The 27,488-nt window shown below is 50.7% G+C and overlaps 1 protein-coding gene across 12 annotated transcripts in view; it reads right to left on the bottom strand.

Moving 5' to 3' along the window:
• Positions 1 to 27,488, bottom strand: part of hspg2 (heparan sulfate proteoglycan 2) — a 647,132-nt gene that overhangs the window by 332,847 nt on the left and 286,797 nt on the right. For all 12 annotated transcript variants that reach the window (XM_085966756.1, XM_085966759.1, XM_085966758.1 and 9 more), the window contains 10 exons: positions 24,939 to 25,090; positions 23,311 to 23,457; positions 16,533 to 16,696; positions 12,155 to 12,334; positions 8,214 to 8,410; positions 7,464 to 7,611; positions 5,738 to 5,865; positions 2,755 to 2,841; positions 2,606 to 2,664; positions 1,242 to 1,315 (listed from right to left, as the gene is read on the bottom strand). In XM_085966756.1, coding sequence (XP_085822882.1) covers positions 1,242 to 1,315; positions 2,606 to 2,664; positions 2,755 to 2,841; positions 5,738 to 5,865; positions 7,464 to 7,611; positions 8,214 to 8,410; positions 12,155 to 12,334; positions 16,533 to 16,696; positions 23,311 to 23,457; positions 24,939 to 25,090 — 1,336 coding nt within the window. The remainder of the gene's footprint in view (positions 1 to 1,241; positions 1,316 to 2,605; positions 2,665 to 2,754; positions 2,842 to 5,737; positions 5,866 to 7,463; positions 7,612 to 8,213; positions 8,411 to 12,154; positions 12,335 to 16,532; positions 16,697 to 23,310; positions 23,458 to 24,938; positions 25,091 to 27,488) is intronic.

Here is a 27,488-nt window from a genome sequence, read left to right as displayed (position 1 = left end):
AATTATTGTTTAAAATAGTTATTTAATGTTATTTATAGTTGATTTAAATAGTGTGATTTTTTTTCAAATTTATTTTAAGGTTATGTACTGTTTTGGGCGCCCGGAGTTTTCCTGAGTTTGACAGTTCTTTCTGTCAAACTCATGAATGGACTTTTCCCTCCTCCGATTGGTTGCCCAGTGCTCACGTGATTCCAGCGGACACATCGCACTAAGTACGTCGCTGGATCACGCAAGCACAGCGCGCCGGGAGCTGGACCGGGCCACAGACAGGAAATCCACGCAGGCCCAGGCCTCAACTGTCGGCGCGCAATGTAAGTGTAGGTCGGGGGCTTGCACCCGCGGGAAGCCCCCGACACGAATTTCTGGGCCAATAACTTTCAAAAGAGAATTGGATAAATACTTGAGAAGGAAAAATTTGCAGGGCTATGGGGAAAGAGCAGGGAGTGGGACTAATTGGAGAGCTCGACCAAAGAGCTGGCCAAATGGCCTCCTTCTATACTGTATCATTTTGGTCTAGGTATTATCTGAATAATTTCATAAAATTCAAGATCAACAATTTCAATAGAAAACAGAGAAAAATAATCAATGAGAAGGTCCTTGAGCCAAGAGAGAGAGCCGTGTTGAGGTTGATTACAGTGAGCACACTGCTCGGGTATTGGAAGGAACACTGTCGGGGTTATTACTGTTTGGAACAGCTGGTAAATAGTCACTGACCTCCAAAGTTAGCGGGGGAAGGAGGAAGGGAGAGCGGGCAGGGGAGGTGGGGAAAGGAGTATAGACAGGCACAGAGAAAGGGAAGGTGACGGGGAGACACACAGAGCGAGAGGGGTAATCTGGTCATGGGTGTGACACACACAAACACTAGATTACAGCGGATTTTAAATTTATTGCATTACGACCAAATCCACAATTCAGCAAGTGCAAATAAAAAAAAGTACAAATGATGATTGTGCATTCAAAAAATACAATAATATGACTGCACCAAAGGTACATAAAGTACCAAGCACTGAGAACAGGCTATTAGCCAGATACAGCGAGGTCTCTTTTTCAATTGATACAACGGCCACGATTGACTCAAACATGTTCCTCTAAACTACTGGTGATGTAAACCTCTGACTGAGGTCCATGCTCTTTGCATCCACTGCATTCTCGATAGGATGTCCTAATGTAATACTGCCAGGGGTCCAGAGGCCATGTCTACCAATGCCTAGCACTCTCACTGCCCAGTCATTAGAACATACCTTACACAGGCAAGATCCGCCAAATGGTTTCGTGGAGTCAGTTCCTCTGCTGTCACAGTTTGAAATATTGCCTGCTTTAATAACAAAACAAACTCTCTTAGGAGTTCTGCTCTGAATTATAACAAAGCACATCAAGATTACAAGAACAATTAATGACAGAATGTTTCCTACATTACAACGGTGACTACACTTCAAAGATACTTAATTGAAGTGCTTGGGGCGGTGCTGCGGCTGTGAAAGGCGCGATATAAATTCAAGCTCTTTGTTTAGAATATGGGGCCCTGTGCTGGGGAATCAGAACATTTGTTTCTGTTTAGGAGCAGACAAAATCCAGGACATGAAACTGAGCATGTGTGCCAGCTCTGTTTCACAGTAATATCCTTCACTGCACCAGCCACATCTTCCCATTTCCCAGACTCATGACCTTCTGGGCCACATTGAGCGCAGCCCTGCACCTGTAACCTCTAGGAGCTGGATTGAGATGGAAACCACATGAGCTCAGCTCATTTGGATTTTACTTCACCAGATAGAAGATTCATTCCATCTGTTTGGCTTGATTGAAAACAATGCCCCAGAGAGAGATGGTATCTCACCCCAACTGTCAGCCCACACTCGAATGTGGAAGTTTTGCTGAATATTAGTGTCGATGAAATGATTTATACTGAGCCCCCAAACTGAAGGAATGCTCTGTATTTGGAGTGTCAGCTGTGGATCAGTGAGCAGCACTCTCATCTCGGAGTCAGAAGGTTATGGGTTCAAGTCCCACTCCAGAGACTTGAGCACAAAAAGTCTAGGCTGACACTCCAGTGCAGTGCTGAGGGAGTGCTGCACTGTCAGAGGTGCTGTGTTTCGGATGAGACGTTAAACCGTCTGCTCTCTCAGGTGGATGTAAAAGATCTCTGGCATTATTTCGAAGAGCAGGGGAGTTATCCCTGGTGTCCTGGCCAATATTTATCCTTCAATCAACATCACTAAAAACAGATGATCTGGTCATTATCACATTGCTGTTTGTGGGAGCTTGCTGTGCGCGAATTGGTTGCAGCGTTTCCTGCATCACAACAGTGACTATACTTCAAAACTGCTTCATTGGCTGTAAAGCGCTTTGGGACGTCCGGTGATCGTGAAAGGCGCTATAGAAATGCAAGTCTTTCTTTTCTTTTTCATATAATCTGCTTGTTTCAGACAATGGACGAACTCGATGGAATTTTGGCAACAACATTTCTAATGTAGGTACAGAGCTCAGAGCTTCGGAGAGCTGGATTTTATTAAGAGGCCCATTAATCTAACGGGGGGAATCTATTTAACCCAACAGAGAACATTAACCCGATAGCCCAGTTACCGACACCCTGCTGTCTGGTACTTACCATCCGGTTTACACTTTCCACCTGGAGTCATTGGGCTTCCTTCGTAGCCAGCAGCACATCTACAAAAAACAACACACACAGGTTAGAGCAAAAAAACCTCTCCTCAGGCAGGCCAGAAATAGGTGGTTGTGGAGTTACGTTTCACCTACGTTTCACATCTCCGCCCAGTGTAGCCGACACTACAAGCATCGCAAGTGGGCCGGCCATCCGAGTCCAGGAAGCAGGTATCCGAGAGCCTGAAGGAAAGGACAAACATCAGGACGGCTCTTGCAAATGCCAATCACTCCTTAAAGCTAACCTGGATGGTGCCAAATGCCAATCACTCCTTGAAGCTAACCTGGATGGTGCCATTAACAGCATCTTCATTATTAAAACAACCGGCAGCCTGAAGCACTTTTTCTGTGACTCAGACACCATTATACAGAGTATCAACCGTAGATGGCACAGGATACGCCAGCTCAATTGGGCATATTATATGTCCTGTGGACTCCTCAACTCAAGAGAGGGAAGGGGAGGAGGGGGCAGAGCGAGGGGGGTGGAGGGAGGGAGGGCAGGGGCGGGGGGAGGGAGGGGGTGGAGGGAGGGAGGGCGGGGGGAGGGGGACGAGAGGAGGAAGGGGGGGAGAGGGGGCTGGAGGGTGGGGGGGGGCGGAGGGAGGGGGCAGGGCGAGGGAGTTGGCGGGGGCGGAGGGAGGGGGCGGAGAGAGGGAGGGAGGGGGCGCAGTGGGGAGCGCAGGCTGAGAGGTGCTGGGAGCAGCAAGAAAGGAATGATTGATGTTCCCAACAGCTGGTTAAGAAGGCAAATGGTATCTTGGCCTTCATAGCGAGAGGATTCGAGTACAGGAACAAGGATGTCTTGCTGCAGTTGTATAGGGCCTTGGTGAGACCACACTTTGAGTATTGTGTGCAGTTTTGGTCGCCTTATCTGAGGAAGGATGTTCTTGCCATGGAAGGAGTGCAGCGAAGATTCACCAGGCTGATACCTGGGATGGCAGGAATGACGTATGAGGAGAGATTGGGTCGATTGGGCTTATATTCGCTGGAGTTTAGAAGAATGAGAGGGGATCTCATTGAAACTTATAAAATTCTAACAGGACTAGACAGACTAGATGCAGGAAGGATATTCCCGATGGCGGGGGAGTCCAGAACCAGGGGTCACAGTCTAAGGATAAGGGGTAAGCCATTTAAGACTGAGGTGAGGAGGAATTTCTTCACCCAGAGAGTGGTGAACCTGTGGAATTCGCTACCACACAAGGCAGTAGAGGCCAATTGTTTAAATATATTCAAGAAGGAGTTAGATATATTTCTTATGGCTAAAGGGATCAAGGGATATGGGGAGAAGGCAGCGACATGGTACTGAATTTGGATGATCAGCCATGATCTCACTGAATGGCGGAGCAGGCTCGAGGGGCCGAATGGCCTACTCCTATCTTCTATGTTTCTATGATCAGGGCACTCCTGTCTTCCTCTCTCTCACACACTGATTAGGATGCACCTTCCTCCCACTCTCACCAGTCGGGACATTTCTCTCTCATTTATTGAAGTGCTCCTCTCTCTCTCTCTATCTCAAACTCTCACTCTTTCTCTCCCCATCTTATTCACCAACTCACACCAAGTACCTGCAGGTCAGGAATTAAGGTGAAGCTGTTCCATTCTGTCAAACCACGCCCTTTAACTCCAATACTACAAACTCCATACTGCTCACTGGTGGGAATGTTTCATCAACCTTATGACCGCTCTGAGTCACATGGCCTATTTGTGAGCAGTCTTGTGCTATTGGCCTGCACTCATTAGGAACTAAGTTCATAGGTCACCCATCTAACCAAAGGAGAGCAGACTTTAATTCCATCTGTCTGGGCTAGATTCAAACCAAGGGACCTAGAGATCAACAACAACAACTACTACTTGTATTTATATAGCGCCTTTAACATAGTAAAATGTCCCAAGGCGCTTCACACGAACATTATCAAACAAAATCTGACACCGAGTCACATCAGGGCAGGTGACCAAAAGCTTGGTCAAAGAGGTAGATTTTAAAGAGCGTCTTAAATGAGGAGAGAGAGGTAGCGAGGCGGAGAGGTTTAGGCAGGGAATTCCTGAGCTTAGGGCCTAGGCAACAGAAGGCACGGCCACCAATGGTGGAGCGATTATAATCAGGGATGCTCAAGAGGGCAGAATTAGAGGAGCGCAGATATCTCAGGGGGTTGTGGGGCTGGAGGAGGTTACAGAGATAGGGAGGGGCGAGGCCATGAGGGATTTGAAAACAAGGGTGAGAATTTAAAAATCGAGGCGTTGCTTAACCGGGAGCCAATGTAGGTCAGCGAGCACAGGGGTGATGGGTGAACCGGACTTGGTGCGAGTCAGGACACGGGCAGCCCAGTTTTGGATGAGCTGAAGTTTATGGAGGGTAGAAGATGGGAGGCCGGCCAGGAGTGGGTGGGAATAGTCCAGTCTGGATAACAAAGGCCTGGGTGAGGGTTTCAGGACCAGATGAGCTGAGGCGGGGGCGGACACAGGCGATGTTCCAGAGGTGGAAGACTATGTGCTCACCTACAGCGTTGCATAGTCCTCATGTTGTAACTTAAAAAAAAGCAAATAAATCTTTAGAAAACAGCACATTATTAATTGTTCCATTTCCTGTGATTTATTCACAGACTGCGAGGATACCTGGAAGACCCACCGTTACCCCTGGTCTGTGTTGAGGGGCAGCTGGTCTCATCCAGGGTACAGTGAGGGTGCTGTAAGTGGCCTCAATGTCCCACCAGCAACCCGATTAGTAACTGCTGACCCCTCTGGGAAAATATGCAAGAGTGGATGTCAGAGGAGGTCAGGATCAGGTTCAGATTGAACAGCACGTCAATAATTATTAATTCGATTCACACATGGGGAATAGTGAGGCACTAAATCACCTCCAGGACAGCAGGGAGTGAGGGGGGAATGTTTAAAGGGCAAGTGGTAAGAAAACGCATCAAAAATGGCTGAAAATAGATCCCTGATTAATGTGGAAACAATAAAGAACAATTTTAATCCCCTCCCAAATCTACACCAAACCGCAAAGCTGACATCTGTGTCTAAGTTCACAAAGTTTTGTGTTTTTTTTAATATTAGAGTTTTCCAGCTGTGTGACACCGACCTCCTGTGGGAATCAGTAAACGGACATGGACACGGCATGCAGTCGTTGGCAGTTCCTCGAGTGGGCTTGCCAAAGAATCCAGGCTTACACTTGTCACAGTGTGGGCCTTCGGTGTTGTGCTTGCAGTTCTGTGAGGTATGAAAGAAATGTATTAACTGATGAGTCATTCCAAACCTTTAGCAAAATTAACACAAGGAAACAGGATTTACTTGGGATCTTCATCTCCATTCAACGTTCCTGCAACACACCTGTACCTCGATCCAAGATATGCAGATCATGAAATTACATATTCAACAGGATCTGCACGTCACGCTCAGCACACAGTCGCTTCGATCACAGCTGAATCAGAATCCACCCTTCTTCAAAGGGTCTCCTCAGTTCTGCTGAGGGGACTCCACCCAGAACATTAATCTGCTTTTTCTCTTTTGAGATACTGACTGACCTGCTGTATATTTCCAGAATGTTCCGATTTTGCAGTGTGATTTGGTATTCAGTTTTTGATTGCATCTCCTAGTAGTACGGGTCCAAAAATTGGAACAATTGGCACTGTCCCTCAGAGACCCTGAAGATGGGCGGTGTGGGGAAAGGAAATAAACGGCTCTAACGTAGATGGGATGCTCTTCTGAGCACGTTTCTGGGGCAGAACAGAGGGTATTTTCTTCTGAATTGGGCTATCCTGTAACTCCTAAGAGTTCTCAAAAATCCCCAATGTGGGCACATTCCATTCCCAAGCACCAACATTCCTCGCCTTTCCAGCGGTTTCATACAATTGAGTGGCTTGCTTGGCCACTTCAGAGGGCAGTTCAGAGTCAACCACGTTGGTGTGGGTCTGGAGTCACATACAGGCCAGACCAGGAAAGGACGGCAGATTTCCTTCCCGAAAGGACGCCAGTGAATCAGTTGCATTTTTACAACAATCCAACAAGTCCGTGGCCACTTTTACTGGTGCCAGCTTTTTATTTCCAGAGTTTTTAAAAACTGATTTGAAATTCTCCAACTGCCGTGGTGGGATTTGAGCTCACGTTCCCTGGATTACTGGTCCAGTAACAATGACTACGCTCCTGCGTCCAGGATGCACTGCAGCAAGTCACCAAGGCAGCACCTCCCAAACCTACGACATCCACCAAAGACCAGGGCAGCAGGCACACGGGAACACCATCACCTCAAAGTTAGCCCCATAAATCACACGCCATCCTGACTTGGACATGCATTGCTGTTCCTTCATCATCGCTGGGTCAAAATCCTGGAACTCTCTCCCTAACAGCACTGTGGGAGTACCTTCACCACATGGACTGCAGCGGTTCAAGAAGGCGGCTCACCACCACCTTCTCAAGGGCAACTAGGGACGGGCAATAAATGCTGGCCTTGCCGGCGATGCCCACATCCCATTAACGGATTAGCCCAAAAATTCACACAAAAACATAGCTCCATTCACAAATCAAGTCAGCAAAAAATTCACTAAACTACTGTGTGTAAATACTGACTGAATTGTAACATTCAAAAGGGAATTATATCAACTCCTGATTCAGCAGGGAGCACATTACACACCCATGACAAAAAGATGACTAAACAACCTGAATGGCTGAATTTCCTTCCCCGCCCCGCCATTCCCTTGATCTTAATTACAACGTGATGTTCATTAAGAGACTGTTTGCATCAGTATTAACCACTACGGTTTTCTCTTAAGGGGTCTGAATTTTCCTGTTGCAATGTTTGAAGCTCTTACCAGACAAATTCCTTCGACTTTGTCACAGGTGCTGGCGTGACCATTGCAGCTGCAGCCATCACACATCCCCAGGTACGGCCCAGTCAAAACACGGTTAAATCCAGGGGCACAGACCTCACATGAAAGGCCCTGGTAATTTTGAGGGCACCTTAAAGCAAAGAGAGAGAAATTCTAACCTGTGAACTTATTTGCTCCAAATTAGGGACATTTTGAACTTACATTCTTACCTACAAAAGTATGCTGGGTTGCTCCCTTTGCACGATAATTATTAGAGGTCCGGAATCGCTTCAAATGTTTCGGTGCAAGAGCGGAGTTACTCAGTTTTTCTCAGAGGAAATTTGCACGTTGCTGACTTGCGCCAGTTTGACGCCACAACAATGCGACGTGCAAATTTCCTTGATTGTTTGCAGCACTCCCAAGTTACATTCGGCAATACCCCACTTAGCTCATTAACATAGCCCTGCCCCCATGCAAAAGATCAGACTCGAGTTTCCTGCATTCACGCCAATTCTGAACAAACATCAATTTACGGCCAAAACTTCAAGAGCAATGGGGCCTGAAGTCACTATTTCTGGTGTTTTACAGCGACTTTCATTCTCAGGAAATTCCGGGGCAAGTTGCCAGAGGCAAAATCCGCGTAGAAGTGGATGCAAATTTCAGCGTAAACCAGATCAAGGAAATTCCGGCCATAACGTAATCTCTCAGAAGCCAATAAACTGCCACTGAATGGTGAGGAGATCTGCTCAGTACCTGCATTGCTCGACAAGCTGTGGTTTTCCCCGATTGGTGAATTCCACACTGGTGGTATCCATGACGATGTCACTAAGGCCCACACTGGCCAGCCTGTTATCGTACTTTGTTCGGATCATAATGCTGTCCAGATTAACCAACGTCATCAGAAAGTCTTCGCGGGTCACAGAGGCACCTGACTCGTGCTGCCACTTATCCTGTGAAAAAACCATGAAACAGTTAAAGAAATACAGAGGAGTTGTCACGTCTGCTTCAAACATTGGACCACAGATAGCGAGGCCGGAATTTCCCAGGGGGTCAGCGGGCGGGATGGGAGTGTGTTTTTTCCCCCACAGCGGGTCGGGACCCTGCTATCAACCTACCGCTATGCGCCTTTCCCAATGTCGGGTCTGTCAGCGCTGAGCAGATCTGACAGGCAGCTGATTATTGCCTTGTTGAGAGACCATTAAGAATACATTTTACCTTTTCTGTTTAACTGCTCGCCAACGGGGTTCCGCTGCTTGGGGATCATGTCTGTTAAGCTGAGGCGGGAGTTGAATGGCTACTGAATTAGCGGATTACTTGACAGCTTGAAATTTGCTATAAAAGCTCCCACCTCACAGCTATTCACTTTCCAAGCTCAGAAGCTGTTGCTTACTGCATTTGGAAGACAGATTGAGCTTTATGCAGGTTGCAAGTGTTTGGAGCAAACTCTCTATCCACTGTCACCTCATTGGAACAACCTCTCTCACCATTGACAGATTGCTTCTGTCATCCCAACCTCACCTGCCATCTATTCCATCAGCATCGGTGCCCTTGCAAAAATCTCACCTTGGTCCTCAGAATCCCACCACGATCAGCCCCAACACCAGCAGCACCAGGCACACCAGCAGCACCAACATCAACACTAACCTTCTCCGCAATCAACTGATGCTGCACAGGACACAGGGCATCAGCACCCGACCACATTGCTGCCCGGGAGGCCAGGGATGGCCTCACCATAGCCAGATTTACTTCACTTGATGCTGTAAACCCTGGCTGCCAGGTTGGCACCACCCCACACCAACACCATAAAGCATCCCTACAATGACCAAGCCATTCTTTTCACATTCATCAGCATTGCAGGAGGAGCGTTATGTCTCAACATTCACTGCAACTCACTAAGCCACTTCCAAAGGTGCACACAAATCTGTCCAAGAAAGCAAAGTGTTGAAAATAAAGGTTTCAATGTTTCACAGCACATTAACAGAAACTTTACATAAACATTGGATAGTGGCTACCCTTGTGTGTTGTTAGTTAGCATGATTGCACACTAGGACGCGGGTGAGTGTGAGGGGTGGCTAGTGAGATGGGGAAGTGATAATAATGTAGATATAGAGAGGGATGGGTGGAGGTGCAACGTAAGTTGGTGTGAGTAAGGATGTGCAGGAGTAGGGTAGGGAAGGCAGAGTGATGGGGATGTGATGAGAGGCACAGCAGGATAAGGTTGAGTGTGGCTTTGTACTCATGTTTTGTGATCTACTAAGATTATTGAAACGTTTGTGCCACTGCACCCAGGTCCTCCTGACCACATCCCTGCTTGTGCCCTCCTGTGCAATGTGTAACCAGGCTGTGTTGGTCTCCTGGGGAGGTCTCTTCCGCCCATGGGAAGGGAAGAGGACCTCCCTGCGTGCTGTGACTCCCTGCATAAGCATATGGAGGGAATCATGGGAGAGCCTGGGTGCAGCCGTGCACCTCTATGCTGTGATTGTCAGTGTTTGCAGCACTCCAATGCTGTAGAACACTGACAGCACAAATGTCAAAATAAAGTTGGCCATGGTCCCTTTAAGTAAACCGCTGATGACACGTCATCAAATGATGTCACCAGACCCACTTCCTCTAATTGGCCAGCAAACACGCTGGGCGGGTTTAACAAGCCCTTTTCATGGAAAATTATTTCACAGAGCGGGTTGGAGCCAGCAGCGGGGTCGAGACCCGCCACCGGCATCGCCCACCACGGACCCGCCGAGGTAAGTAAAATCGCAGCCTGAATTTCCATTTATAGCTGTAAAAAAAATGCCTATCTTCTCAGACAGAGGTTCTTAACCGGGGTCCGCGGGAAGGTTTCAAGGGGTCTGCCAAAATAGCGCTAACCCAAGTTAAACCAATCATATTTCTCGCTGCTTCTTCAATGAAACCAATTGAAATCCAGATGTAACCGCTTGCCAATCAGTTAACCAATCAGATTCTTCTTTTGCTCTAAATTCTGAGTCCTCCTTCACATTTAACCAATAGAAACTTACGTTTCATCTGTCGTCTCAATCCACCGCCCCTCTTGACCAATAATCTTTGCCTAACTCACACTTCTGGGTTAGATCTGGCCAATCCGGTTGTTCAGTTTATTTGGCGCTTTGGACAGGCGATGCAAAGCCAATCAGCGCAGCGATTACAGGTGGGGGGGGTGGGAGTCGTCGCTGTGCTTCAGACATGGCTGGGCAGGGTAATCAGTGTAGAGAGACACACACCAGGACTGGGCCAACAGGGAGCACATTGAGGTTAGCACTAGAAGCATCAGAAAGATGGCGGATTTCCTCAATTCATTCTGTGAGGAGCAGCAGCCAGTAACCAGCAGTAATAGAGTCACCAAGGCAGCGCTTCCTCCTTACACCCACTCCCTCCGGTGGGTGCCGATCACGCTGGGCTTTAGGGCCTGCTTCAGGTCATATCCTCGGTTAGTCTGGCTCTGACTTGATGATAGTGGAAAAATAAAATCGCATCCAATTTCCAGTTATCGATTGTGGAAAACAAAACTTTAATTTGTTGGAATCAAAATAGTACTCAAAGCAGAGAGAGACCAGAACCGGGGAAAGCATAAATAGAACAAGAGCTTCCTAGTCCTAATCGTTAAGCCCAAATTCAAGCAAAACAAAGCCTCAAGGCCTTAAGAATTAAAAAACATCTTGGTGGCAATGATCATGTGTTCATCATTAATCAAAGGCATCCATTGTGAAAGAGGCTCAACGAACAGATAAAGCTCATGTCAGATAAACCCACTGGAAAATCCCAGTTAAGGACAAGTATATATATCTCAGGAAAGAGAGCGACTTGAGTTGAGAATCAGGACACATCAGCACATGCCCATATTAAGTTGTCCAGTACCCTTTTACTATCACCACATGTAATGCATTTTGCAAGCAGTGTACGCCATTTAAAATGTGAATGGGATTTTGTCCATTATATTCCTCAGAGATTTACTGTGGAAAGCAGTTTGGAAGCAAGGCCCAGACGGCATAAACGATGGAGACACAGCGTCACAAACTTGAGTGTTGGGATCAGCTGGAATATCAGTTGTACGTTACAGGTACAGCTAAACGCCGATACTGCCAACATAATATCGCTGATGTTTCAGCTGATATCTAACTGAATAACCCTCCCCTTTTTAAAAATCAACAAGGGATCTTGACTGTTCCCACAAAAATTAGAAAGAGCGCTGAGAATCAACAAAATTCTGATGGCTCTAATCCATGACTGCGGCTGGTTTTGCAGCCCGTGCCCTGCCCAGGTGCCGGACAGGCCTCAGGGCACCTAAATTTTGCAAGCTGGGTCACTAGAATGGTCTGTCACACCTCTGGTGCAGGGCCATCCCCAGCAAGCCTTGCAGCAGGAAAGAGGGGCAGAAACAGAAGGGCTGGCCGTCAAGCCTCTGGCCACTTCTGGCTGCAGCACTGGTTTCAAAAGACCACCTGGCCTGAAGGCCTTCTTTTGAGTGTTGCATGGCCCACCCAGAGCCTCTGATCCGAGTGGGTGTCCAGGTGCCAGGCCCACCACCAGCTTCAAGGTCTCCCGAGTCTGAGCTCCTTCCGGAGCAACAAGACAAAACTGTTCTTAAAGAGCTTCAGGACATTGGAATGACGAAGCCTGCAGAATTGAGCAGGATGAGAATTGGGAGTGAGGAAGACTGGAATTGGAAATTCTCCTCTTACCTCAGTGAACAGGATTTCTTTCTGATTAATGATGTTGGGTTGGGTAGGTTTCCTCACATTGTAGATGAGCTTTTTTCCATTTCCTATTATAATCACATCCGACTTGTCCTCGGGCTGTGCTTGCCCTCTTGCCACACTGTAGCGAACCTTGTAGCGCAGGAACCCGCCGTACGAATCGATCTAAAAAAAAACCAAAATGTCACATTTTCAAAACTGGCGATATTTTGGAATCCACAACTTTAAACACGCATAAATTGCACAACAGAGCATGGTCTAACCTGGCAGCTGAAATATCTGACCATCAAGAGTCAACTCAGCTTAAGTGGATGACCAATTAATACACATATTGTCAACTTCATTGAAAGAAATGTTAAATTCTTTGCCACTATGCTGACGTAAATCCCATTAAGTCAAAACATTTCTTGCTCACATTACACATCATCACATTTGCATCCTAAGTAACAGTTACATCATTTACTGATTAAAACACACGTTGTATATTTCTAAATAAGTATCGTACTGCAGAAATTGAGAAGGGTTTTCTCTGAGTGAGGAACCAGACATGTATCAGATATTGTGCGTGTACGGTCATACTTGGGTCATAGGAAGAAATGGTTTGCTTATGGGAGCGGTCCTTGGTGCATGAGAGAAATATCTCGTGCAACCCAAAATCACAACAGACAACCATATCTAGTGTAGATAAATAAATGTTCTTCCTCATCCGATTAACTCCCGCATTGTGCCAAATTACTGGAGAAAACCAGTGGTAGGGGGCTCCACGACCTAATGTTCCAGCCAGCTTGGATCACAACATCACCAAAAACAATGGTCAGCTTGAACTGTCAAATCAAGATAATAAAAGCATGTCATTGCCTGACATATAGTGATGAGAAATCTCCGTATTGTTGGCCCATAAAGTGGCCACAGCACAAAGCCTGATCACTGCTTAGTGCTGGATTTGCTTGACTGTGTTATTAAATCAGATTAATGACTAGCTGCTTTGCCAAATGCCTTTTATTCTCAGGACATCCCAAAGTGCTTTACAGCCAATGACGTACCTTTGAAGTGTAGTCACTGTTGTAATGTAGGAAACACGGCAGCCAATTGCACACAGCAAGCTCCTACAAACAGCAATGTGAGAATGACCAGATAATGTTTTTTTATGTTGATTGAGGGATAAATATTAGCCAGGACACCAGGGATAACTCCCCTGCGCTTCTTCGAAAGAGTGCCATGGGATCTTTTACGCTCACCTGAGATAGCAGATGGGGCCTCGGTTTAACGTCTCATCCGAAAGACGACACCTCCGACAGTGCAGCACTCCCTCAGCACTGCACTGGAGTGTCAGCCTAGATTTTTGTGCTCAAGTCCCTGGAGTGGGACTTGAACCCATGACCTTCTGACTCAGAGGCGAGGGTGCTGCCACTGAGGCACGGCCGACACACAGGCGATCTCCTTTCTAAGGAAGCAGTATGAGGTGGCAAGTACAATCTGAGAGTTACTTGGAGATAATTGAGACGTGTAATTTTATACAAAACAAATCATGCACGTGATCCTGTGACTATAGTTCAAACATCAAAGTAGGAGGATATTACCACTCGATCAGGAAGCTGACTGTTCCTGCCAGCTGAAATGTGAGCAAACAGTAATGAAAGCAAGAAATTTTAGGTCACAAGAAACTAAAATTAATCCAGCATGAAATTTATGCAAAATAGGATGCAAATCCCAGGCTGCACAAACTTTTGACTTTCGAGATGCTCCTCACAAACCTGGATCCACTCTAGAGATTTCCCACTCAGCAATAGCTGTTGTATGGGCTCACTGAATTCACCATTAAAACCTCAGTCAGCAGGACTGTAATAAAGGACAACTGGAATATCACACCGCAATGTGTCATGGTCTTGATTCTGACACAAACGTCCTTCAATTGGCATCCCACATTTTTGATGTCTTTCCAGACATCGCCTAATACAGCAAGGAGTTTATTCTAGTTGGGCTGTCCCCTTTAAGACTCAAGTCAAATGAAATTAAGAGAGAAAAATTCTCTCAACCCATTCTGATGAACATCTAAACAGGTGGTGAATAAGAACTGAGCAAGCAAAGAAGGTCTCCAACATCTGGGGAGAATCGCTGCACATTGGCAAGGCTTTTCTTTGAAATGTATACAGATGTGTCTGGGAGGCAATAAAGGTGTGAAATTAGATTAGGACCCAGAAGATAAAAATGTCCCCGACCTGAACCTGACTCGGGGTGTGATATTTAAAATACAGAACTCATCGTCTCTTTCAATGGAGAAACTGGCAACAACATACAACAGCAACAACAATAACTTGTATTTATATAGCACCTTTAACGTAGTAAAACGCCCCAAGGCGATTCACAGGAATGTTATAAAACAGAATTTGACGCCGAGCTATATAAGGAGATATTTGGGCAGATGGAGGTAGGTTTTAAGGAGCGTCTTAAAGGAGGAAAGAGAGGTGGAGAGGAGGAGAGGTTTAGGGAGGGAATGCCAGAGCTTAGGGCCTACGAAGGAATGGCCACCAATGGTTGAGTGATTATAATCAGGGATGCTCAAGAGGCCAGAATTAGAGAAGCGCAGATACCTCGGGGGGGGCGGTTGTGGGAGATAGGGAGGGGCGAGGCCATGGAGGGATTTGAAAACAAGGACGAGAATTTGGAAATCGAGGCGTTGCTTAACCGGGAGCCAATGTAGGTCAGCGAGCACAGGGGTGATGGGCGAACGGGACTTGGTGCGAGTTAGGACACGGGCAGCGAGCACAGGGGTGATGGGTGAACGGGACTGGGTGTGAGTTAGGACACGGGGCAGCGAGCACAGGGGTGATGGGTGAACGGGACTGGGTGTGAGTTAGGACACGGGCAGCGAGCACAGGGGAGATGGGTGAACGGGACTTGGTGCGAGTTAGGACACGGGCAGTGAGCACAGGGGTGATGGGTGAACGGGACTTGGTGCGAGTTAGGACACGGGCAGCGTGCACAGGGGGTGATGGGTGAACGGGACTGGGTGTGAGTTAGGACACGGGGCAGTGAGCACAGGGGGTGATGGGTGAACGGGACTGGGTGCGAGTTAGGACACGGGCAGCGAGCACAGGGGGTGATGGGTGAACGGGACTCGGTGCGAGTTAGGACACGGGCAGCGAGCACAGGGGTGATGGGTGAACGGGACTCGGTGCGAGTTAGGACACGGGCAGCGAGCACAGGGGTGATGGGTGAATGGGACTTGGTGCGAGTTAGGATACGGGCAGCGAGCACAGGGGTGATGGGTGAACGGGACTTGGTGCGAGTTAGGACACGGGCAGCGAGCACAGGGGTGATGGGTGAACGGTGAATTGGAATAATTTCTTTCCTGTGAATTAACCACTTGCAATATCTCCTGCTGCTGATCTTTGAACAAGCTTAGGATTTCTGCAAATCATGCTATACTGGCTAAAAGCTCAAAGAGGGAGAGAGATCAGCCACAGGGAACAGTAGGAACTGCTCCTGAGTGAAGAAGAAATATTGAGGGCCCATTCAGAACAAAACTCTAGAGTGAGAAAAAAATTGTAGAACCGTCAACACTGGATAATTTCCAAGTATGAGATGGTCACAAGACATGCACCTGAAGGGTTGCCCTGTGCCAAAAAAAAATGGATAACAGCATCAAGGTTGGGCTACAGACATCCATGTGTTCTCTCCTCTCACTTACCCTTTTACTAATTTTATCTTTCCCTTTAATGCTCTGTCTTCATCATCTACCTGACAATGTTCTGCTGCAATTAGAGGCAAGGCTATCCCAATACCCCCTACCCAAGGCTAGTGAAATTGCTAAAATTATAAGAGGCTGTTCTCCCAAATATCTTTCACTCCTGCTGTGAATAGCATTCTTTTGCTTGCTTTCTTTGAAGAAGATAAATGGCACGAGTTACCATCACAGTGCATGCATGTGCGCAGTGTGCGGGGCAGGGGGAGATCACAATCTCCTGTGAGAGTTGCTAGGCCTGCCAAGATGGTTCCTGCAAACCACGAGATGCTGAGAGTGACAGTGTACCAAGTGTCGCTTCCCCCCACCCTCCACAGCACCCCTTTGATAACATTGTACCAATATGTCTGAAGTTGTACAGATACATTATATAAACAGATAATTTATATCAGCCAAGCAAAGCCCTTCTTTATTCTTACCCATGATCTACGACTGCAGTTTATACCAAGTGATAACTGCATTAAGTTTGCATTTCATAAATCTTCACTCAATGAAAAGCCTGCAAACAATTCTGACCAGATTCAGTCTGAATCCCGAGTGTGGATAAATCTGAGGTAAACGGGATCGTAAAATCCGATCAACTGACTAACATTCAATATCATAAAGCTTCAAACGCACCTTATTTCCCAAAAACTGTCTTGGCAGAGTCCAGAAGGACTCGAGGTTGAGGAACCGTCTTGAGAGATCAACCAGCTGAAATTCTCCCGAGTCAGGGTCCACAATAATCTGAGAGGTCGAGAGGGGAGGAGTCACAGGCTGGGCTGGTACCGTTACATTCACACCTAGGAGAGAAAACACAATTGTACCTCAGCGTAATCTCGAAAGCTGATCGGGTCAAAGGTATCCTCAATCGAGACTGAACATGGCTGAGCTGGGCGTGAGGATTCCCCGAGGATAATGGCGACAGCAGTCTGGAGCTCAGTGCGCTTTGAGGAGAGGGAGAGCGAATGAAAAATGTGAGGAGAAAGCCAACATCTCAGGTTGCATCAGTGATCATGGAAACCCCAATCTGTATGTTCGTGCAACTTCCTTCGAGCGTTGGATCAGTCGCTCCTCCGAGCCAGATCCAAAATTGTAACCATCAGCAGTGATGGTTCATCATTCTCAGTGCGGTCTGCCAGTCAGCCTGCCCGCCCGGTGCCAAGCACGGCTGCCGAATACCTTCTGTAGCTCGCCAGCTGCCTCTCGTGGTCAAAACACAAGCTCTGCACCAGAACCGGGACATTTCAATTTGATTTATACAGGTACCGAGAGCAACTTCCTGCACTCACTCTAGATAGAAACCATAAGATATTTTCTAGGAGACGGTACAAGGCTTTCAAAGTATTCACTCACTCATGTGTCACTTCGGTGGTGTTGAGTTCATTACCTTCTATGAACAGGATTTCTTTTTAATCACTGCCTGCTCGCCTGCCATATGCAGACCAACATTTCACAATGCATGCTGTTGACCTCACCTAGCAGTTTGCTGAATGAGCTTAAGGAATGGAGATGTGTGTTTGTGAGCAGTCAATCCCAATGAGGAGCCACAGATAGCTCCTGAAACAGCACAAGTCACATCGTCCACGGGTAATCAACTAAATCCGTCTTGTGCTTCTTCAGGAAGCGAATCAGACTCCTGTGACAACGACAAGCAGTCGCCACTCTGCAAAGATTTTCCAATTACCTTTACTCCTGCTTAAGGTCCCACTGTGTCAGCCGAAACCATTCATTCAGTCGCGAGGGTGGGTGCAAACCCCATTCCTGCTTCCTAACTCATTTACAGGAAGGAAAATTGGAGCCTCTGCGGATCGACCAAATTCTACAGTATTTAAACAAAAGGAAAGAAAGCCAAAACCTCCAGGATGAGTAATACCTCACCAAGCTATTTACACAATGGTATTAGCTATTCATTATTTAATGAAGTTATTAGGGAGCGTGAAAGAGTGACGTTAAGATGCGACTGCTCTCCCTCCGAAGACAAAGCAGCTGAGACTGCCAGCTCCGCTCACCCCCCCCCCGGCTCCACCCCCCCAGGCTGCCGGCTCCGCCCCCCCAAGGCTGCCGGCCCCGCCACCCCTCCCCCCCGGCTCCACCCCCCCAGGCTGCCGGCTCCGCCACCCCAGGCTGCCGGCCCCACCCCCCCCAGGCTGCCGGCCCCGCCACCCCAGGCTGCCGGCCCCGCCCCCCCCAGGCTGCCGGCTCCGCCACCCCAGGCTGCCGGCCCCGCGCCCCCCCCCCAGGCTGCCGGCCCCGCCCCCCCCCAGGCTGCCGGCTCCGCCCCCCCCCCCAGGCTGCCGGCCCCGCCCCCCCCCAGGCTGCCGGCCCCCCCCCCCCCAGGCTGCCGGCCCCGCCCCCCCCCAGGCTGCCGGCCCCGCCCCCCCCAGGCTGCCGGCCCCGCCCCCCCAGGCTGCCAGCTCCGCCCCCCCAAGGCTGCCGGCCCCGCCACCCCCCCCCCCCGCCCAGGCTGCCGGCTCCGCCACCCCAGGCTGCCGGCCCCAACCCCCCCAGGCTGCCGGCTCCGCCCCCCCCCCCCCCCAGGCTGCCGGCTCCAGCTGAGGGCAATCCCTGCCTCAGTGTGAAATATTGCCACTGGACCATAAGGCATCTTGCAGTATTCATGTGGTACTACAGTTGCTGGGTGTGGTAAACCACTGTTACCGTTCACAACCATTCACTATTGTTACACTGTTGTTATCACTACACAAGGTTACCTCTTGCCACGCACGCTGTTATACCTAGGCATACCTCAGCTGACTCCGCCCATGGCTCCGCCTGCTTGCCCAGGTATAAAGGTGACCGCTTGGCTAGTATTCTTCCTTGTTGGAACCGATCACCCACGAGGGTGGGCTCTGTTATTTAGCCAATAAAAACCTATAGTTACTATCTTAACTCGTCGCTTTTCATGGAATGAATTGATAGGTATATGAATTTTATTGGCTAAATTTTGAAATGAGTGGATCGGAGCAGCCAAACGACCAGCTACAACAGCCCCAGCAGCCGACCTGGCTGCGAGCCCTCCGACCGCCGTACCTGGATCTAAACCCACAGGCAGCGAATTCAGCCCTCGACTTCGAACACTGGCTGAGCTGTTTCGAATCCTACCTGGGAGCCTCCGGCGTGCCTCCGGAATCCAAACTAAGAGTCCTGACCGCCCAGGTGAGCCCTAAAGTATTTGCACTCATCCGGGACCTTGCTACATACGAGGACGCCCTCAACCTGCTAAAAGAGCAGTACCGGAGCCCAGTAAATTCAATGTATGCCAGACATCTCCTAAGATCCCGCTCGCAACAGCCAGGAGAGTCTGTAGATGAATTTTTACGGGCGCTACAAACACTCGGCAGGGACTGTGACTTTAAAGCTGTAACGGCTGCAGAAAATACTGAAGGAAATATCCACGATGCCTTCGTGAAAGGCCTTCGGTCCGACTACTCACAGCAAAGACTGCTCGAATCAAAGGACCTCGAATTGAAAACAGCTGCAGCCCTCGCTCGCTCCCTGGAAGTGGCCCATCGGGACCTCGAGGCGTACTCCAGGTACAGTGCTGCGCGACCCTGGGACTCGGGCCCGACTCCGGCCGCAATACCCCTCGCACCGCCGCCCCTGGGACCTACTACGGCGTCGGTGTCCCGGAATCGATCGGGACCGCCACCCCCGGGACCTGTTGCGGCAGCGGACCTCCGCGATCGGGCCGCCAGCTGCTTCTTCTGTGGCCAGGCGAGACATCAAAGGGCGCGCTGCCCTGCAAGGAACGCGACCTGCTCCGGCTGCAAAAAGAAAGGCCACTTCGTAAACGCCTGCAGGGGGAAAGCCACAGACGCCAGCAGTGCCTCATGTGAGTTGTGGGGGTGGCCATCTTTGATCAAGGCCACAGATGCCAGCAGTGCCTCATGTGAGTTGTGGGGGCGGCCATCTTCTCCGCCATTTTGTCCAACTTCGTGGGGATCCGCGTCATGGGCGCCGCCATTTTGTTCGCCGCACTCGGCCGCCGTTTTGTCTCCAGACCCGACCACCGCCTCACCTGCAGACTACAGCAGCTCACTCAGCCATACACTGGCCTCCGTCACGCTTGACCAAGCTCTCCCGCATCATCTGTCCAAGTCCATGATGGACATCGAAGTAAACGGCCACGCCACGACCTGCCTGTTCGACAGCGGAAGCACGGAGAGTTTTATTCACCCAGACACGGTGAGCTGCTACTCCCTCACTGTCTGGCCAACGCGCCATCGGATCTCGACGGCGGCGAAGTCCCATTCAACAGACATCAGCGGCTACTGTGTGGTGACCCTGTCGGTTAGGGGCACGGAATATAAAAACTTTAAACTTCTCGTCCTGCCCCAGCTCTGCGCTGCCGTCCTACTAGGGCTGGATTTCCAAAGCCACCTTCAAAGTGTCACTTTGGCTTACGGTGGATCCCTCCCCCCACTCAGTCTGCAACCAGCAAAATTTAAACCGCCCGCCGCGTACCACCTGCGGCCTCTCCAGCCTCAAAGTCCCGCCCCCCTCCTTGTTCGCTAACCTCACCCGTGACTGTAAACCCGTCGCTACCAAGAGCAGGCGGTACAGCGCCGGGGACAGAGCTTTTATTAGCTCTGAGGTGCAGCGACTCCTGAAGGAGGGCATCATCGAGGGGAGCACCAGCCCCTGGCGTGCCAAGGTCGTAGTCGTTAAGACCGGCGATAAACACCGCCTGGTCATCGACTACAGCCAAACCATAAACCGGTACACCCAGCTGGACGCATACCCCCTTCCCCGCATATCTGATATGGTCAACCAGATTGCACAGTACCGGGTATTCTCCACCATCGACCTCAAGTCGGCCTATCACCAACTCCCTATCCGCCCTGAGGACCGCCAGTATACCGCCTTTGAGGCGAATGGCCGCCTCTACCACTTCCTTAGGGTTCCCTTCGGCGTCACCAACGGGGTTTCGGTCTTCCAAAGGGAGATGGACCGGATGGTTGACCAGAACGCGCTGCAGGCCACGTTCCCTTATCTAGATAACGTCACCATCTGCGGCCGCGACCAGCAGGACCACGATGTTAATCTGGAGAAATTCCTCCGTACGGCCCAACAGCTGAACCTCACTTACAATAAGGAGAAATGTGTGTTTAACACCTCGCGCCTTGCCATCCGCGGCTGCGTAGTAGAGAACGGAGTCATCAGCCCCGACCCCGAAAGAATGCACCCCCTCATGGAGCTTCCCCTCCCCCACTGTCCAAAGGCGCTGAAGAGAACCCTGGGGCTCTTCGCTTACTATGCCCAATGGATGCCCAATTATGCGGACAAAGCCAGACCCCTCATGAAGTCCACCTCCTTCCCCCTGACAGCAGAAGCAGGCGCAGCCTTCTCCCTCATAAAAGGAGACATTGCGAAGGCCACAATGCACGCAGTGGATGAGTCCATCCCTTTCCAAGTGGAAAGCGATGCATCCGACTTCGCCCTAGCTGCAACCCTTAACCAGGCGGGGAGACCTGTGGCCTTCTTCTCAAGGACCCTCCAGGGTCCTGAGATCCGACACTCTTCGGTCGAGAAGGAGGCCCAGGCGATTGTGGAGGCGGTACGACGCTGGAGGCATTACCTGGCAGGCAAACGATTTACCCTCCTCACCGACCAGCGTTCGGTTGCTTTTATGTTTAATAACAAGCTGAAGGGCAAAATCAAGAACGACAAGATCTTGAGGTGGAGAATTGAGCTCTCCACCTATGATTACGATATCTTGTACCGGCCTGGTAAACTCAACGACCCCCCAGATGCTCTATCACGAAGTACATGCGCCAACGCGCAAGTTGATAGACTGCAGACCCTCCACAACGACCTCTGCCACCCCGGGGTCACCAGACTTTACCACTTCATTAAGGCCCGCAACCTGCCCTACTCCATCGAGGAGGTCAGGACCATGACCAGGAACTGCCAAACCTGTGCCGAATGCAAACCGCATTTCTATAGGCCGGACAGAGCAAGCCTGATCAAGGCCACCCGCCCCTTCGAGCGCTTGAGCATCGATTTTAAGGGGCCCCTCCCGTCCTCTGACCGTAATGTGTACTTCCTCAACATTATTGACGAGTACTCCCGTTTCCCCTTTGCCATCCCCTGCCCAGACATGACCAGTACCACGGTCATCAAATGCCTGAACGACCTCTTCGCCTTGTTCGGGTTCCCGAACTATATACATAGCGACTGGGGCGCATCCTTCATGAGCGAGGAACTTCGCCAGTTCCTGCTCGCGAGAGGTATTGCTGCGAGCAGGACCACCAGCTACAACCCCCGGGGGAACGGCCAGGTGGAAAGAGAAAACGCGACAGTTTGGAAGGCCGTCCTCTTAGCCCTAAAGTCTAAGGGCCTCCCAACCTCTCGCTGGCAGGAAGTCCTCCCGGCAGCGCTCCACTCCATCCGGTCACTGCTTTGCACTGCCATTAACGCCACCCCCCCATGAACGAATGTTTGTTTTCCCCAGGAAGTCGACTACGGGAACCTCGCTACCAACATGGCTGACTTCTCCGGGGCCCGTCCTGCTGCGGAAGCACGTGAGGACCCATAAAACGGACCCCCTGGTCGAGAGGGTGGACCTCCTGCACGCCAACCCCCAGTACGCCTATGTGGCATACCCAGACGGGCGGGAGGACACTGTCTCCTTGCGAGACTTCGCACCCTCGGGCACCCCTGAGATACCACCGTTACCCCCCACCACTCCCCCAAATCCAGCTCCTGTAGACGGCATGCCGGAACCCCAGGAGCCTTCGTCGACCACGCAGACACCAGCATTAACATCGGATACTGCACCACCGCCGCCGCTGCTGCGCCGATCAGAAAGGCTTACGAGGCCTCCTGAGAGACTGACATACACGAACTGGTAGTACACTTCACCCCGCCGGACTCAATTTTAAACAAGGGGTGAATGTGGTAAACCACTGTTACCGTTCACAACCATTCACTATTGTTACACTGTTGTTATCACTGTTTGCACTGTTGTTATCACTACACAAGGTTACCTCTTGCCACGCACGCTGTTATACCTAGGCATACCTCAGCTGACTCCGCCCATGGCTCCGCCTGCTTGCCCAGGTATAAAGGTGACCGCTTGGCTAGTATTCTTCCTTGTTGGAACCGATCACCCACGAGGGTGGGCTCTGTTATTTAGCCAATAAAAACCTATAGTTACTATCTTAACTCGTCGCTTTTCATGGAATGAATTGATAGGTATATCACTGGGCACCTACGCAGGTTCGAAAGGACAGATCACACTCAGCAGTGATGCATTCTCTCTCCATGCACCAGCCCTTTGGAGGAACATGGCTAACACTGGGGCAGAGAAACGAGCTGATGGAATCTCCCCAAAAAGTCTTCAAAACGCAAACAAAGATACGGTTTTAAAAAGATGCTTGCAAAGGACCAGGCACTATTTATAATCATTTACCCATAAAGTTATCTTCCTCAGTGAAACGCAGATGGATCTGGTTTTTGTAACGGCTCGTGGAATCACAGTTTTTGGTAAGACCAAAGCAGAAACAGGGCAGACATCGCAGACTACCCTCCACATTGAACTGACCCTCGGGACAGATTCCTGAAAAGAAGAACAGTACGTTAGATCGATGGCAACAGCTGGGAGGGGAATAAAATGAAACGAAGACCTTAACTCATTTCATGTGTGTTGTTCTCAGTACATCAGCTGATGCCCATACAACAGGACCTCAATGGCCAGATATTCTGAAATCACCTGCCCATTTGCTTGTTTCAAAGCAATTCATTTTAGAATTTTCATTTATTGCTGTGTTTGGTTATTTTCTCCCCCCTCTTCAGGTAGTTTCTCCCTCTGCCCTCCCTGTCCCAACACTGTGCCACACACCATGCCCCAACCCAGACCACTGAAGAATTAAAACGCAACCCGCTTCTCGATCTCTGGCTAGAACAGTTTTGAATTGACTGCTGGAACAATAAGGCGCGCAGTGCAGGTTAAAGCACACTTGACCGACTAATGCTGGACAACCAGGCTGAGATTGGGAAGTCACAGTGAATCCCTTTATAGAGCATTCCTAAACTGCCAACCGGCCAATTCACAAGATATTAAATTGGTAGTTTTGGAAATTAAAACAGCAGTCGGTGTATCAGTCATAAAAGGAAGATGTCACAAAATCTATCGTACAAAATATTTAAATTTTCTTTTCTGACCAATTCTCTTCCGTCCTCTCCTGAAAGAACGGTCTCCTTGCTGGAGCACAATTCCACTCTGCCAGTCAGCTGCCGGTACCAGGCACAAGTGGGTATTATGTAAATGTGAGCTTTGAGCATCAGTTGGTTGTCCAACTATGTGGGGCGTCACACCCTCCTCTCCCCTCCATCAATGGATGGCAAACAGGAGAGGATCAATCTTCCCTTCACTATGCCAGTGGTTCTGGCACTAACTGCAGAGTCCGTGCCACCACTGTCGATCAGCTAACTCCAGAGGCCAGGCATCGAACCAGAGCTTCTCATGTTCTGCATGACTGAGCTGCCTCCTCTCCCCTTAGTGTTAATGGGCAGGCAGAGCTGGGCGAGGGTGTAACTGATGGTGTGCAACTTGAGCATTTAGGACTCAGCGCATCTGGTGCAGCAAAGAACGCCACTGGTGACAACACCCAACTGACCACTGATGGGTGCTTGCTCCACCACCAGTCCTCTCAGGTCACCATCCCACCTCACGTGGGAAGCTCTAGGCCGCACAGGATCATTCAAGCCCCCGCCGTGTATTGATCATCTGGTTCTGCCAAGACCTTGTGAGGTATCAATCATTGTAGAAAGCCGGGGAGCAAAGTTCCTCCATTGATCCTCAAAAAGTAAACCCAATAGGGCTAAACGTTTACCTACAAATCGCGGTGGATTGCGGGAGTGTAATACAAGCCCAGCATGCACCTCTATCACTGGTCTCCATTTTCAGTTCAAACTCCTGACCAGTTCTACAAGTCCAGAGTTACCATGTGTAATGATTAATGAAGGATGTTGTCTTTATTAATCACTAATAGGTCCTGCTGGACTTGAACACCGAGCAACTAGATCTGAAGGGGTTACCTGGGTTCGATTTCAGAATCAGCAGTGCATCAGGGATTGCAAAGATCATTCCTTTGGCATTGATGGCCTCACAGGTGTACGCTCCTTGATCTGACTCCTTGACGTCCCGAATAACCAGTGTCCCCTGTCCATTCTGACTCGTCATGGCAACTCTAGAGAAAAAAAACAATGAGAAACGGCTGCAGTTGTAAGTTTGGGATGAAGCTGTGCTCGAACAACACACCACACCAGTGCATGGTCAGAGACTCAGTGCGACTTCAAATCCTTCTACTCAACATTCCACAACATGGCGTCAGCTTTCTCAACTCTTCTGGAAAGGCTGTTGTAAGCACGTGCATTACACTATAAATCATAAATCCTACATAACTTAATTTATAGCCATGAAAATATGAGAAATGGACTTCTCCATTAGGAATCCCTGCAGTTATTGGCTGCTCGTTCCCTTTGTTCTAGATCTGAATTCCCCCTATAGCCGTATAGCGGGGGAGGGTCTGGACAACCCGGACACACAGTTCCACATGAATATCACATCACAAGTCTATTCTAGAACAGCACTCAATGGCCTTGTGCATAAAGGCAATTCCAAGGGGAGAGAGAGAGAGAGAGACTGACTGTGAGGGGGAGAAAGAGAGAGACTGTGAGGGGGAGAGAGAGAGAGAGACTGTGGAGAGAGAGACTGACTGTGGGGAGAGAGGGAGAGAGAGAGAGAGAGAGAGAGAGAGAGAGACTGACTGTGAGGGGGGAGAGAGAGAGAGAGAGCGAGAGACTGACTGAGGGGGAGAGAGAGAGAGACTGTGAGGAGAGAGAGAGAGAGAGAGAGAGAGAGAGAGAGAGAGAGAGAGAGACTGACTGTGAGGGGGGAGAGAGAGAGAGAGAGAGAGAGAGAGAGACTGTGAGGGGGAGAGAGAGAGAGAGAGAGACTGTGAGGGGGAGAGAGAGAGAGACCGTGGGGAGAGAGAGAGAGAGAGAGAGAGACTGACTGTGAGGGGGGGGGAGAGAGAGAGAGAGAGAGAGAGAGAGAGAGACTGACTGTGAGGGGGAGAGAGAGAGAGAGAGAGAGAGAGAGCGAGAGACTGACTGAGGGGGAGAGAGAGAGAGACTGTGGAGAGAGAGAGAGACTGACTGAGGGGGGAGAGAGAGAGAGAGAGAGAGACTGTGAGGGGGAGAGAGAGACCGTGGGGAGAGAGAGAGAGAGAGAGAGAGAGACTGTGAGGGGGAGAGAGAGAGACCGTGGGGAGAGAGAGAGAGAGAGACCGGTGGGGGGGGGGGGGGGGGGGGGAAGAGAGAGAGAGAGACTGTGGGGGGGGGAGAGAGAGAGAGAGAGAGAGAGAGAGAGACTGTGGGGGGGGGAGAGAGAGAGAGAGAGAGAGACAGACAGACTGTGGGGAGAGAGAGACAATGTGGGGGGAGGGAGAGAGAGAGAGAGGGTGAGAGAGACTGTGGGGAAGAAAAAGAGCGGGGGGGGGGACGAGAGGGCGGGGGGAGGGGGGAAAGAGAGGACGGGGGGAGAGAGGACGGAAAGAGAGGACGGGGGGGGGAAGAGAGAGGACGGGGGGGGAAGAGAGGACGGGGGGGGGAAGAGAGGACGGGGGGGGGGAAGAGAGGACGGGGGGGGGAAGAGAGAGAGGACGGGGGGGGGAAGAGAGGACGGGGGGGGGAAGAGAGGACGGGGGGGGGAAGAGAGAACGGGGGGGGGAAGAGAGGACGGGGGGGGGAAGAGAGGACGGGGGGGGGGGAAGAGAGGACGGGGGGGGGGAAGAGAGGACGGGGGGGGGAAGAGAGGACGGGGGGGGGGAAGAGAGGACGGGGGGGAGAGACGGGAAGAGAGGACGGGGGGGGGAGAACGAGAGGACGGGGGGGGGAAGAGAGGACGGGGGGGGGGAAGAGAGGAGGACGGGGGGGGGAAGAGAGGACGGGGGGGAGGGGGAAGAGAGGACGGGGGGGGGAAGAGAGGACGGGGGAAGAGGACGGGGAAGAGAGGACGGGGGGGGGAAGAGAGAGGACGGGGAGGGGGGAAGAGAGGACGGGGGGGGGAAGAGAGGACGGGGGGGGGAAGAGAGGACGGGGGGGGGGAAGAGAGGAGGACGGGGGGGGGAAGAGAGGACGGGGGGGGGAAGAGAGGACGGAGGGGGGGGAAGAAGAGAGGACGGGGGGGGGAAGAGAGGACGGGAGGGGGGGGAAGAGAGGACGGGGGGGGAAGAGAGACGGGGGGGGGAAGAGAGGACGGGGGGGGGGGAAGAGAGGACGGGGGGGGGAAGAGAGGACGGGGGGGGGGAAGAGAGGACGGGGGGGGGGAAGAGAGGACGGGGGGGGGGGAAGAGAGGACGGGGGGGGGAAGAGAGGACGGGGGAGGGGGGAAGAGAGAGGACGGGGGGGGGGAAGAGAGGACGGGGGGGGGGAAGAGAGGACGGGGGGGGGAAGAGAGGACTGGGGAGAGGCGGGGGGAAGAGAGGACGGGGGGGGGGAAGAGAGGACGGGGGGGGGAAGAGAGGACGGGGAGCGGGGGAAAGAGAGGACGGGGGGGGGGAAGAGAGGACGGGGGGGGAAGAG

This window comes from Somniosus microcephalus, chromosome 25 (genome assembly GCF_052327205.1).
Source record: "Somniosus microcephalus isolate GS21.2 chromosome 25, FLI_Smic_1.0, whole genome shotgun sequence".
NCBI classification, from domain to species: Eukaryota; Metazoa; Chordata; class Chondrichthyes; order Squaliformes; family Somniosidae; genus Somniosus; species Somniosus microcephalus.
This window is presented reverse-complemented; position numbering and strand designations above follow the sequence as displayed.